Source organism: Rhinolophus hipposideros, assembly GCF_964194185.1.
Source record: "Rhinolophus hipposideros genome assembly, chromosome: 20".
In the NCBI taxonomy this organism is placed as follows: Eukaryota; Metazoa; Chordata; class Mammalia; order Chiroptera; family Rhinolophidae; genus Rhinolophus; species Rhinolophus hipposideros.
Window position 1 is genome coordinate 44,113,167 of NC_138066.1, and position 13,173 is coordinate 44,126,339.

The 13,173-nt window shown below is 39.8% G+C and overlaps 1 protein-coding gene across 5 annotated transcripts in view; it reads right to left on the minus strand.

Moving 5' to 3' along the window:
* ABCA6 (ATP binding cassette subfamily A member 6) overlaps positions 1-13,173 on the minus strand; it is a 74,821-nt gene that overhangs the window by 5,302 nt on the left and 56,346 nt on the right. For 3 of the 5 annotated variants that reach the window (XR_013991954.1, XM_081028898.1, XM_081028900.1), the window contains 12 exons: positions 12,979-13,092; positions 9,615-9,731; positions 7,987-8,064; positions 6,651-6,742; positions 5,917-6,037; positions 5,250-5,367; positions 4,096-4,187; positions 3,663-3,841; positions 3,133-3,208; positions 2,961-3,055; positions 1,645-1,764; positions 1,298-1,438 (listed from right to left, as the gene is read on the minus strand). Coding sequence is in view for 4 of the 5 variants with exons in the window: in XM_081028898.1 (XP_080885024.1) it covers positions 1,298-1,438; positions 1,645-1,764; positions 2,961-3,055; positions 3,133-3,208; positions 3,663-3,841; positions 4,096-4,187; positions 5,250-5,367; positions 5,917-6,037; positions 6,651-6,742; positions 7,987-8,064; positions 9,615-9,731; positions 12,979-13,092 (1,343 nt within the window). In the remaining variant the exon portion in view is untranslated. The remainder of the gene's footprint in view (positions 1-1,297; positions 1,439-1,644; positions 1,765-2,960; positions 3,056-3,132; positions 3,209-3,662; positions 3,842-4,095; positions 4,188-5,249; positions 5,368-5,916; positions 6,038-6,650; positions 6,743-7,986; positions 8,065-9,614; positions 9,732-12,978; positions 13,093-13,173) is intronic. The other 2 variants (XM_081028899.1, XM_081028901.1) reach the window with 2 other exon arrangements.

Below are 13,173 nucleotides of genomic sequence, written 5' to 3' on the forward strand. Positions count from 1 at the left end.
AAATAAAAGGAATGCAAATTAATGTATGGCTTACACAGGAAATAAATAAAATAATTTATTAATGGACAAATCTTAAAATGGCTTTGGTAGCTCATGGTTGGAGAGAATTCTCTAAATTACATTCACACTCAGTTTAGGCAACACTTTTTCTTGTTGAACACAGATATTCTGAACTTATCCTTTTGATTAGGTTCAAATTAGGTTGGAACTAATCCCAACTTAATATTTCATCCTTGTCACCAGAAAGCTAAGGAAAGAGAGAGATGAGGTTGGGAGAGAGGGGGATAATAGTGGAAGGATACAAAAAGCTTTAACTGAAAACTTCCCTGACCTCTGAGGAGAGAAGAGCCAGGACTGATTTGGGGCATCTCATTTCCACATGTTACATTTGGCTTTATGACCTTATGTCCCATTTTCAGCTCCTCCCAAAAAGAAGTTCAATGCTCCCAGGTGGCCCCAAAGATGCTCATACATCCAGGACTGGCCCCGTTCAGCCCAGCCCCTGCTCCTTCAGTCTTACCATTCTCCATCTGCCCGGCCATATCAAAACTGCTTCTTGGATTTGTGACAACATAGGTCTAGAAACAGGACTGAGTTACACGCCCTGGCATGTCCCTTACATAATGCCATTGTACTTGTACTGTGCTAAACTGAAATAGCAGTGGTCATGTTCTGCTGCTTTAGTGTGCTTATCCTCCAAGGAATTTCAAATTCAGTTCCTGTTCCACTTCCTTGCCTCCCTGCCAATAACACACTGATACACAAATACACACATGTATCTCTATATATGCACACACACCTTTCTACGTCGTCTACATTTTGAGGCATGAAAACTCCCTTAAAAGGAAGGCCTTTGATTATCTCAGTTGCTATTTGTTTCCTATGAGGGGGATACAACCTAAATAGTTACATCTTTTAAGTGGTAGATATTTATATCTTTTAAATATTCACAAGGAGGGCCAGGGCGGGCGCCTTAGGCCCAACTGTGGTCTTATGTGGATCTGAGTCATCAAAAATTGCTTGTCCCCAACTTTTCCAAGTCCCCCTCCAGAGCTGGGGATAAGTCTTGGATGACTTAGGAGACCCAGGAAGCTGTGATCCCAGGCTTCTCCAGGGACACAGCGTCCTAGGTAGTTCCCAAATCTCATAATCTGTAAGATTCAACCTGTCAGTTTTTGAATTCCCTAACTTTCTCTACAAAGTCAAATCACCCTGATGTTCTCTCAGAGCAGAAAGGAAACCACTGTGTGTGTGGGCAAAGCCAACAGGTTTCTCCATTATCAAAAGCTCCTTTCACCTTTCCTGCTGTGCAGCCTGTGGGAAAATCTTCAGAATCTCAGTGTGGACCAAAGTCACTTGAGAAGTTTCCTTCACTTTTAGTTGTAGAATGTAATCCTTGCCAAGTTTGCTTCTCAGGTGTTGGATGGAGCCGATGCTTCTATGGAGAAGAAGGACAGCATGGTGGAACAAATATTGGCCCTGAAATATTTTACGTTAGTCTTAAATTTTAAGTGTAAGGGAGAGGGCATCACTGAGGGAGCTGAGAGGAAGAACTCCAGCTGCCACAGCGATTTTGCCCTTTTCATAGGGAATCTCGTTTGGCGGTCAAATGCAGGCTCTAGAAAAACACCCTCAGTCACACACCTCAGTCTCCCGTTCACCATGATGGCAATGCGGTCACAAACGGCTTCAGCCTCGGCCAGGTAATGGGTGATCAGGAGGGCCCCCTTCTCTGTGTTTTTAATGGCTGCCTGGATCATCTGCCTGAAGTAAGACAAAATATCAACACCATAAAAAAAAGAGCACAGGAAAAAAAAAGAGATGGAGGGGACATTTTGTAGATAAAATACAGTTCATAAATCATAGTCAGACCCTAATTCAAAAAAACCCAGGGAAATGTGACTACTGATTAGGTTTTTGATAACATAAAGAAAAGTTTTTAATATTTTTAGGTGTGCTAATGGTTTTCTGGTTAAGCTATAGAAATTTTTTATAGAAATTTCCCTACTGAGATGTAGGGAAAGGAAGTGGGTGGAGGTATTGATGAAGAAGAATTGACCTTCTATGGGTAACTGTTGAAAGTGGGTGATGGGTATAATGGGTTCATAAACAATTCTCTTTACATTTATATAAAATGTCCATAACAGAGTTCTTTTTAAAAGTTGGAAAAATATTGGACAGTCACAAATAAGAAACTGGACTGGAGAGTTTCATAAGTCTAAATGGAAAGTCCTCCACAGGAAACTAAAAAGAATTTCAAAGCTAAATTCTTTTAATGTATAAACAAATTTGACAGATTAGGTAAAAGGGGGGAGAGGAAATGGGGAAATTGTCAGTACATTAACAGTTTCTAAGGAAATACTTATAGATACCTAGTAATTGAAAGACCCTTGGGGCCAGCCCAGTGCTTCAGGTGGTTGGAACGCTGTGCTCCCAACACCGAGGTCGCCGGTTCGATTCCCACATGGGCCAGTGAGCGGCGCCCTCTACAGCTAAGATTGTGAACAACAGCTCTCCCTGGAGCTGGGCTGCCATCCAATTGCCTCAGCCCAGCGGGGAGCGCAAGGCTCATAATACCAGCATGGGCCAAGGAGCTGTGTGCTACACAACTAGACTGAGAAACAACGGCTTAAACTGGATTGGGGGAGTAGGGAGGCAGAAGAAAGGGAAAATAATAATAATAATTGAAAGACCAATTAAAATATTCTCCAAACTGCAAGACCTAAAACTTTAACAAAATACTTACAGGTTTGTTTAGTTTTGCTTTTGAAAAGTATGAATACCACATGAATCTGATTCAACATTAGAGAAACTAGTTGTTGAATATTTGTTTTCCTAATAATGTGGATTATCTCCACTAAACTGGGAATGAGTGGATTTGATTTTCTAGGATCAGTTTCAAAGTGCAGCTTTTCCATAAGGTTTATTATACTTCCGGCTCTAAGGGTTATCATTCTCACCACATTTGCTGCTGTCCTATTGGATCCATGGCTGTAGATGGTTCATCCAGAATCAGGATAGGTGAATTTCCCAGCATGCTCCGCACAAAGCACAACTGCAAGGCAGACAGACACCCTTATTTGCTGCCATCACCGCGTCTGCCCTCAGAATACCATCGCACGCCACACACACCTTTCTGGTGGCTCCTGCCGTTAGCTTGTGCACTGGCATGTTCAGCTGCTCATGCAGTTTGAAAGTATCCACCAACCTGATGGAAAACAGGATGAGAATATCAGGTCGAGAGAGGATAGGATCCGGGGAAAATGTCTTCACACGGAACAGGAACAGCATTGGAAGGAAGCATGATGCTATTATTCTCAAAACTCTAATGACTAAAGCTAAAAAACAAAGTTTATTTTGGAACGTGAAAGATGTTGCACCTCAGAAAACGTTTTTAAGAATAACTACAATTCTGAATGTGGAACTGAAATGGATGATTATTCATTCACTTGTCAATTATTTTATGCAATTACTTTTTTAAAGATCTCTCAATCAGGGATGCAAGAAACAGCTCCTGTCCCCATCCCTGCTTTCCCTACCACTGACACTCTCTGAAAAGGTGGGGACATCATTTCTACTGCTCATTCTCCATTAATGAATTCATCATCAGTGTACAGCCTCCCTGTCTCTTGACACAAAGGAATCACATGACTTCTCTGTACCGTGAAATGGCTAGAGCGGCGTCAGCTTTCCTCAGCCCTTTCACGGCCGCGAACACCTCCAGATGTTCCCTCACCGTCAGATTGGGCCACAGCGCGTTCTCCTGAGGACAGTACCCCAGGAACTTGACCATGTCATCTCCCTGATGGCCCAAAATGGAACTGCATCCTTTCAGTTCCACCTAAGAAGGTAAACTGGTTTTAGAAACACATGTAGCCTTTCCTCCAACCATGCAATTAAATTATTCAAGAAACTGACATATAGCTAATAAAACCCCACATTTTTTGAGTATCAAAAAACATTATAGAAATTAGTTCACATATTTATTGAACACTATTTAAACTACTGAAAGTATAGTCTTACAATGCTATAATCTATGTTTATCATGACATTTCTATTTTGAGGAATGGAAACCATTTCTTCATTTGTCACTACCTCTCCAGCTGTTGGCTTCGTGATCCCAGCTATCATTCTTATAGATGAACTTTTACCAGCGCCGTTGGGTCCAACCAATCCCAGTATTTCACCTGAAAGAGAATCACTGACTATCAAGACTGGAAGTGAAATAATGATGAACATAAAACGGTTCCTTCCATAACCTTCTTCAATAACGCCTCAGTACCATTTGGAAATTTGTAACATATATGTAATCGGTGTCACCAACACGGTCTTTAACTCCTATAATTACATAAAATGCCAGTGAAAAGCTTATGGATTTGATGTTAATACACCTGTCTTTTTTCCAGATTACTTTTTTAGTAAAAAAATGTACCCAGGTTTTTTTCTCTAGTCGACGGCTGATGTGCTGAGTACATAGATCAGTGAGTGATTCCTAAACTTGGGAAGTCAGGGACATTTTTACCACTGGTATCCAAGCCACCATCATCTTTCATCTGAATTGATAGAAAAAGCCTCTTAACTTGTCCACAACCCAAATTTATGAACCACTAATAGCCAGTGTGTATTTTTTTTCCAAAATATAAATTAAATGGTGGCAAAATGCTGGCTGAACTTGGTATGAAATCTAAATTCTCTGCTCTGTTTTATATCTGACTATCCGTTCCATCTGCAGATGAATCCACTGGCCTCTCTGTTTGTGCCTCACAGGTCTCCCCAGGTCTGAGTCCCTGCCCTCACTGTTTCCTCTGCCTTCTCTCTTCTCTCTTCATGCTCACAGAGCTGTCACCTTCTCGTCACCACTACTGGGGCTTAAATGTCACTGCTCAAGGAAGGCCTTCCTTAACCCTACATGAATGCAGCCCCAGGTCACACACAGGCTATTTCACATAGTTGAATGTTCCACGGACAACTTGCCTATATGATCTCGGATACTTTTCTCGATACGTTGTTTTTGTTTATTGACCCCTCTTAGGATGTAAAATCCATGGGCGCAGGAACTTGCCTATTTCTTTCATAATTATATTTTCAGAGCCTAATACTGTCCCTGGAACAGTCACAATTATATGTTGAATGAATGTCACTCACAAAATTATGTGTTGAACGAATGAATGCTTCAGCAGCTACCACATGCCTACCACACAGATGATCTCTGGGTATTAATGGCGAATAAAAAGGTGACTCTTCCTAACCTTTTTGAACACAGAAGGAGATATTTCTTGCTGCTATTTTCTTCTTCCTCTTCGAAAAGCAGCGTTTCTTCTGCGCTGCATATTCTTTGTGTAGACAGCTGGCAATTATGACGGGTTTCTGGAAGAGATGACAACATGATTTCCCTCTTAAACGTTAGAGATTTTCTGTTCCTATGTTCTCCCTACTGGACCTGTCTTGCCCTCTGTCATGAACCAAACCACACTTTCAGTCGAAGGTAATCTGAGTGCTTGTTTCAAGTGTAACATGCCTGCACTGATGCTTCTTGCTCCGCCTCGCTGCCTTCCCAGAACAAACGTGTCTAATCTCATAGAAACATCGAAGTCAAACGAATCACCCTCAAAATCTTAATTTCCATTAGGATTTTATAATGTCTCTCATGTAAATTCCCCACCTCACGAAACTTTTGGTTTCAAAATGATAGCCCTAGGTATCCAAGTCCATTTTTCTCAAAAGAAGAAAAGAACCATTATGTTTTGTGTTCTTCTTTGAGCTGCCAAGACACTCCCAAGTAGCACCTGCATATTTAAGAATTATGAAAAGGCACCACACTCCAGACTTTCAAGATGAAAACCTGCACATCCACTGATATGCTGGGTGGTTCTTGAAATGTTCCATTAACATGCACTTTGTCACTTGGTTTGCTACCTCCTCTGAGTTTGCCGTGGTCAGGGCGGCGGCTGTCCTTATTCTTTCTGCTTGAATATCTTCATCTTCATCGACAGGTTCTTCTGGATTGGGTCGAGCCTTTCCACTTCGAGGGGAAATTCTGTGGAGAAAACGAAATGCACGACGGGTGATTTTTCTATTGTCAAAGATGGATCAAAGAACCAGCCTCCCTATGAGTTCACTAGCCATTGTCCCTTTCTTTCCATAAATTGGTGATGATGGTGGTCCTGCTTTTGCCAAGAACTCCCGCCCCTTTCTCAGTGCTGACGCCATTCTTTCAGTTGGCATCTTTGTCCCTTCCAAATCCGCCGGCAAGTACTGCTGCTTCTTTAAAAATCAGCTACATTTTCTCTGTTCCCTCTGAGCCCATCTAATCACACCCAACATTTGCCTTGGTGTCCTTTACTGTTCACCCTTTTTAGAGTCCCCCACTTGGGAGGCACTATGTTGCTCAACCCATGTCATCCATTTCTTCTGTTCTAGGACGTATAATCAGTCATCTTGAGTGGGAGAATGGCATATTTGAGGGACTGAAAGCTTCCCTCTGCTGGTTAGTGCCAGAACCCTGAGTCCAGTTTTGAGGCACTAAGCCAGCAACCCCCTGACAGGCATGAAAATCAGCATGCTATTTACGTTATAAAGGTTGATAGTCTAGCACACTCTAGGAATATTACAACATGATATTAAGTATCAAATTCAGTTTTTATCCCCACCTGAAAACAGGGTCCCTTTGCATTATTTTCTGCCCACACTTTATTTCCATGCATCTTAGGACAAAAACGAATAGCAAAGCCTGAAAGTAGGGCTAGGAGCAAAGAAAAACAATTACATTTAGGTATAAGTTCACAAATATTATTTAAACATTTGAATTCAACTGTGGTCTTTTGTCCTCAGGTAAAATAGATGTGAATCATTGTGACGAATTGGGGAAGAAATCCAGCCATACGTGACCATCAGCTAGAGGACCCTGTCTCCTTCTTACAACCCACATCCAATCTGCCAGCAAATTCTATCTGTTCTTCCTTCAAAATTCTCCAGAACCCAATTTCTTCTCACCCTTGCTTGTGCTACTCCCACCCAGGCCCAGGTCATTACAATGTCTCATCATAGTACTGCAATACCTTGCTACCTGGTCGCCCTCTTCTCCCCTTGCTCCAAACATCTATTCTCAACATACTCACTAGAACTACTCTTCCAACACGTAAGTCCTAGCATACCACTTTGCTTAAAACCTTCCAATGACTCCTCAGTTACTCGAAGTCAAGTCAAAGTCCTTTGGGGACTTTTGGGACCTGGAACGCTCTGTGTAACCCTGCTATTCACCCCACTTTACCCTACTCCTTCTGTGACCTTCTCTCATGCCTCTCTCCTCTTTGGTCACTCTGCTACACTCTGGCGTCCTGGCCGACCCTGCAGTAAGCCAGGGCTACTCTTGCTCCGCGTAATGGAATGTTCTTCCCCAAGCTATCTCTACAGCTTGCTCCTTTGCCTCCTTCAGATCATTTCTCAGCCAGGCTTTTCCTGACCACCCATCTAACATAGTGTATATTATTTATTGAGTTTATTATCCAGCTCCTTTCACCAAAAAATAAACTCCATGAGGGCGAGACTTCTGTCTACATTTGCTCCTGTGCCTAGGAAAGTACTGACATATTCTATTCAGGGACAGTAGCTTTCTTCAGTCTAAACAGATCAGCATAATCATTCTTTCCTTTCACTTTTAATTCACCCTTTGCTTTTTAATCTCTAAATCAAAGGCTTTCAGTTATATTCCATCTGTGTGTTTTGCAAGCTCTCTGAAATTTGGAGGGGACAATAAACGGGATAAACATAAAGTTAATTTTATACTGAATTCTGGATTTAAACCATCATTCATGCATATGAAAAGTAACTCTAGGATTTGGAATCATGTCTGAATGTCATTGTCTATTCTAAAAGTGTTTTTTAAAATAGTTTTGAAGTTCCACACTTCGGACAAGATCAAATAGTTATTATAGCAAGTGATCACTATGTTAAAAAATAGGGGCTGAGTTAGAAAAACCTTCTTACTATTAGGCACACTAGAAGATCAACTGCACTCAGGTCAAAATTTTCGTTTGGGTAAGTTTCTTGGTGCTGAAAGGCTTCCTGCAAAGGCAAAAAAAAAAGGGGGGGGGGTAAATTTAAATTCATTAGCATTATGATTTGCATTTAAATTATATAAAATTTCACACACTGCTTGATTCCTCTCTGTGCACTGGTGACAAGCAATTCCATGCAAAGAGAGGGGAGCCCCTACTCAACGCTGAATGTCACTTAATGAGCAGATAATATCTGTCTCTTCCAATTTTTTTTTAATCGTTTGGTTTAACGTTTGCTGAATGTCTACTGAAAGCACAACAGAAAGAGGTGCCTCGATCATGAAAAATTCTAGGGGCCAACAATATTTGTCCTAATAAGCCACCACAAATCTTTTCAGGGTCCCTTCCTACCCCAATGATGACTGCTTCCCACCACAATCATTAGTCCCGTTGTGTTATCCTTTCTTCGTCAATCAATGCATTCAGAAAGTAACTCATTCCTCCTAAGTAATATGTGACAGATGCAGGTTCATGTATTTCGCTTCGCAGGTCTGCTTATATTCTAGAAGAGAAATGCTTTCAGCAGAAGTATACATTTTCAGTTGAGAATTCCAGGCGTTGCTCCACCAATGGAGAAATGTTTTTGCAGATGGCAGGCTTTCCCAAGTTCCCAAGAATACAAACCATTAGGGAAGCCCTCTCTGCCTTCTTTAAAGCCACTTCACTCAATGAGGCAGGCTCCCCACCCCCGAATATGCTCCTGACTGAGCTCTTCTGCTCATCTCATTGTACCTGTCTTTCCACCTGAATCATAGTCAGTTTATCTAATGCCTTCTGGTCTTCCCTGCTTCGATGCCTTTGCTTCCCTCTTCAGAACACGCTTACCTCCTGCCCCACTCTCCCACGAATTAATTCTCACTCATTCTTCAGGACTGTGTTTAAACACTGCTTCCCCTAGATCGCTCTGACATCAGCTGCGCTTGGAACTCTGCCCTTCTGTTTTGCAGCCGTTTAAGCCCTATGCATAGACTTGCCTGAGGCTGGTCTTTGCGTCCACTGAAGCTCTGCGAAAGGAAGGACTGTACTAGCTTGCCCACCAGATGTCCCCAATTACTAGCATAGTGCCTAACACAGAACAGTGTTTAATACACAGTTTTGAATGAAGGAATGATTGATGAATGGTATTGTACATGAGTGTATCCCTCACAATGGATAATGAAGACTCATGGAACTAGGCAACATTTTTCACTCTGGTGCTAGTGCAGCATAGCAGCTATCAATGCTTATGTTTTGCAAAGTGCATATGGCAAAGCTTTTGTAATGGCTTTATTGAGGTTCAATTTTCATGCCATAAAATTCACCCAGATGAAGGGTACAATTCAAGGATTTTTCAGTAAATTTCCAGAGTTGTGAGAGCATCACAATTCAACTTAAGAACCCCAAACAGATAACTTTCCATCACCCCAAACAGATAACTTCATATGCATTGCTGTCAGTCCCCATTCCTACTCCAGCTCCAGAAAATCACTAGCCCACTTTCTGTCTTTAAAATTTAGGCAAAGCATTTTGATAGGTTGCATATTCAAACCTAATGACACAGTTGATAATATTGCTTACCAACATCAAAAAAGCCAGAAATCCATCCAAGGTAAATGAAGGCAATAACACCATGACTGCCATCATCATAGGTACCTCTAAATGAGTTACAACGATGTCATAAAAGTTGGTTGAGGTCTACAAGGCAAGTTGAAATATACTGCATGTCAGACGTACTCGGTCCACTGATATTTGAGAAAATATTTAAGATGTAGGTGTTCTTATCATATGTGCCAGAATGTTTCTATTTGCAGAAACACCCCTTTTACAGGGCAAAAGGAAAGGATGAGATTTTGTTCATGAGAATATATATATACATATATATTATTGTTAGCTCCCCAACAGAAAATTCTTTGAATAATCTGGAGATGAAGGTGAAAAATAAAATGACCAAACAGACTTCCTGAGAGTGCCTTAAGTACAATCTAAGACAGTAGGATGAAGAGAGAAATTACCTTTTTATAGTTAAGGTAGCAATATTGTTAATGTATAAAAATTGGTATACATTGAAAAGTTATATGGGCAGTTCTAAAACATCCATATTGCCTCTCACCTAGACTGAAGCTTTCTAACTGTCCTCCCTGCTTCATTACATCCCCATGCCAAACAAATGGTTTTTCTGAGATTGTGTATTTTGACTGTAATGGACTCATTTTCTTTTAGATTACTATTAAATGTTGGGGGAAGAAATAAAGATAATCTTTCATTTTTCTGTTTTAAGGATCAGCTTATCAGTCAACAAGTATGTATTGAGCACTTTACTGATCATTTCTGGGTCTTATTAATGTGTTAATTATAATAAAACTAATAAGAATCATAACTACTAAATCCCACTGATTGCCATTACACAAATGCCAATGTCATTCTCACAACAACTCTATATTATAGTTCTTATTATCCCTTCCTTTATATACGGGGAATCTAGGGTCCAGAGATGTTAAATAACATCCTCATCATCACATAGTTAGTGAGTGACAAAGCTGGAATTCAAAACTCTGTGTGTGAGTGTGATTGTTAAGTCTTTACATCAGAAAAGTATACTGTTTTGAGGAAATTATATACAACAAATGTTGTATCATCATTAAGTGAATTTACAGTTTTGGGGGAATATGTAATCTACATGTAAAAACAATTGGGAATAGAACCAAATAATTTATAACCAAGTATTCATGAAGAGCACAATAAGCATTTTAGATGGCAAATCCAAAACGCTTCTCTCATTCTACAACTGCTGCAAACTCTCTGCAAAGGTACTGCCCAAGTGTCCATGTTTACATACTTCTCTTCTCTTAGTTTCCATGACATCACACGTCTCTATTTTTTCCCCTATCTCCTTATTTTTGATAACTGTGAGTCCTTTAGCCTACTTAGTTGATGCCGCTTAGTCTACCAGGCCTCAGGTTTCTACTTTTGTGAGTGATTCTCTTCTCCTTTCTCATCCACTGTAACAAAAGAGGATGGCAAAATGCATCAAAAGAAATACTCGATGGCTCAATGTGCTGAGACGTGCTGCTGTACTTCCACCACTGCGCTAAAAATATGGGCTGACAGGGAGCTTCCTTATTAGACAAGGGCATAAGATACCCATGAAGTTCCACATCCTGGGGGTACAGGAGTCCACTGGACTCTAGAAACAAATTAACTATTGACTGTGGCTTCACTCCATGATGGGGAGACATTGCCTATACCCAAGATTGCAAAAAGGGTAACTGTACTGACCATCAACATATGATACATTTGTACATATGATCCTGTGTCTAATAAAAAAATGACTGTAGTCCTAAGACTAGCATGGTTTAAACTTATACTAACTGTATGATGAAAGATCAGGTATCACAGTACATATGTTCCATACATGTCTGAAATAAAGCAAGTTCTTTGTATAAGACAAAAAGGTATGGCAAACTGCTTGAGTCTCTGTGAAAATGTATAATTTAGCCTACTAAAATCAAGAAGTTGATCAACACAAACTTTAAATCAGTATTGTCAACCATGCTACCATCTCATATTTTTTGATATGACGAATGACATAAGGTCTGAGACCTCATTATACTAGCTGATCTTGAATGTTTTCCAAATCTGAAATCCCAATATTCCCCACACATGTAGCTTCTTTTCAATAATATAAAAATGACATAAATAGACAAGCACACTAAAATAGATAAATACAAAAAAGGAGAAGAAAAAATCAGAAATTATAAACATGTATTATACTGTAACACTATGATATAATTTTTTTACATTTTGAACAAAAAATCTGTATTTTACAAAATTGACTTTGCTTCTATAATACCTCCTTGTCTTATTTTAATTTATAATAATTCAAAAATAGCTGACAGCAAAGAAATAAAAGGTAGCTGATCATCTATAGATATATTTTGACTTGAAAAATAGTGTTTCAGAGTCGCATATTCGATTCTCTCCTGTGGTTCTTTATTTATTATAGTTTGTTCATATTACAGTTAGAGAACATCTTAATCATCACATTCATCCACAAACCTAATAGAAAGGTCTTCTATATTATCATGACTTTCCCTAGAAATAACAAAATCATCTTTCTTCATTGGTTCACTTATGCACTTGCAGCTGAGGAATTATGCAAGAGGAAGTCGTCATATGATAATGCAAATTCTATTCCGCCTTCTACCATACTGAAGGAACTCTGCCCTCTTTAGATTTTCATCCCTTATGATGTAAAGTGTAAGGGAAAATGGTCTCTACTTTCTAAATCAAGAGATGAAAGCTCTTGGTATATCAAATTCTGGAAGGTCTTCATATTCTGTGGAATTGCTGTACTTTGAAATCCTAGAACTTGGCTGAGAAAATTCTGTCCATATTTTTTTGCAACCCAACATCATTACAGAGCCTGAACCCATGAGTAAAGCTCCCTCCCTGCTCTGCTTTTCCACAAAAGCTGAAGATAAGGGGCAGCGGGATGGTCCTACTGCTGACAGCGAGTGCTCCCTTATACGAGGGATTGGCAGATCTACACAAACCAGGACAAACTGTGAGTATCGGGTAAACCAGGGGCTTATTTTTTACTTGACACAAAGCAAAAATGCATTCCTCTAGGCATGCATTTGTCCCTGTCTGGAATGGCTTCTATTTGAGGAAAGCCAACACAAAGAGTGGAAAAGACATAAAGTAAAAGGAACCATGACATTAGGCTCCTGACTACTTAGAACTGAGAATAAGCTTAAAGAGTATCTATGCAGGAACTCACTAGGATCTTTCGAGACTCTCTCAGGCTGGCAGTACAGACCTGTCAACAGTTACAGTGTTGATTTTCCCATTGCTCAAGACAGAAGTGACTATGTTTAATGTGACACTGAAAGTCTAAAAAGAAACTCTATATCTCTATTCATATGTTTGCATATATACTTACAATATAGAAGCAAAATGACCAAAAGCCACTATTTTTTCTCCTCTTGCGAAAGACAAATGATATCACGTATGTCAAAAAGACAAGAGAAGCTGCATAACCAAACGTAATTACAACCTGAAGATAATATAAATAATATCAAAGTCAAAAAATAGAATATGAACTGAGGGAAAAGTTAAACTATAAATATTTTTAATA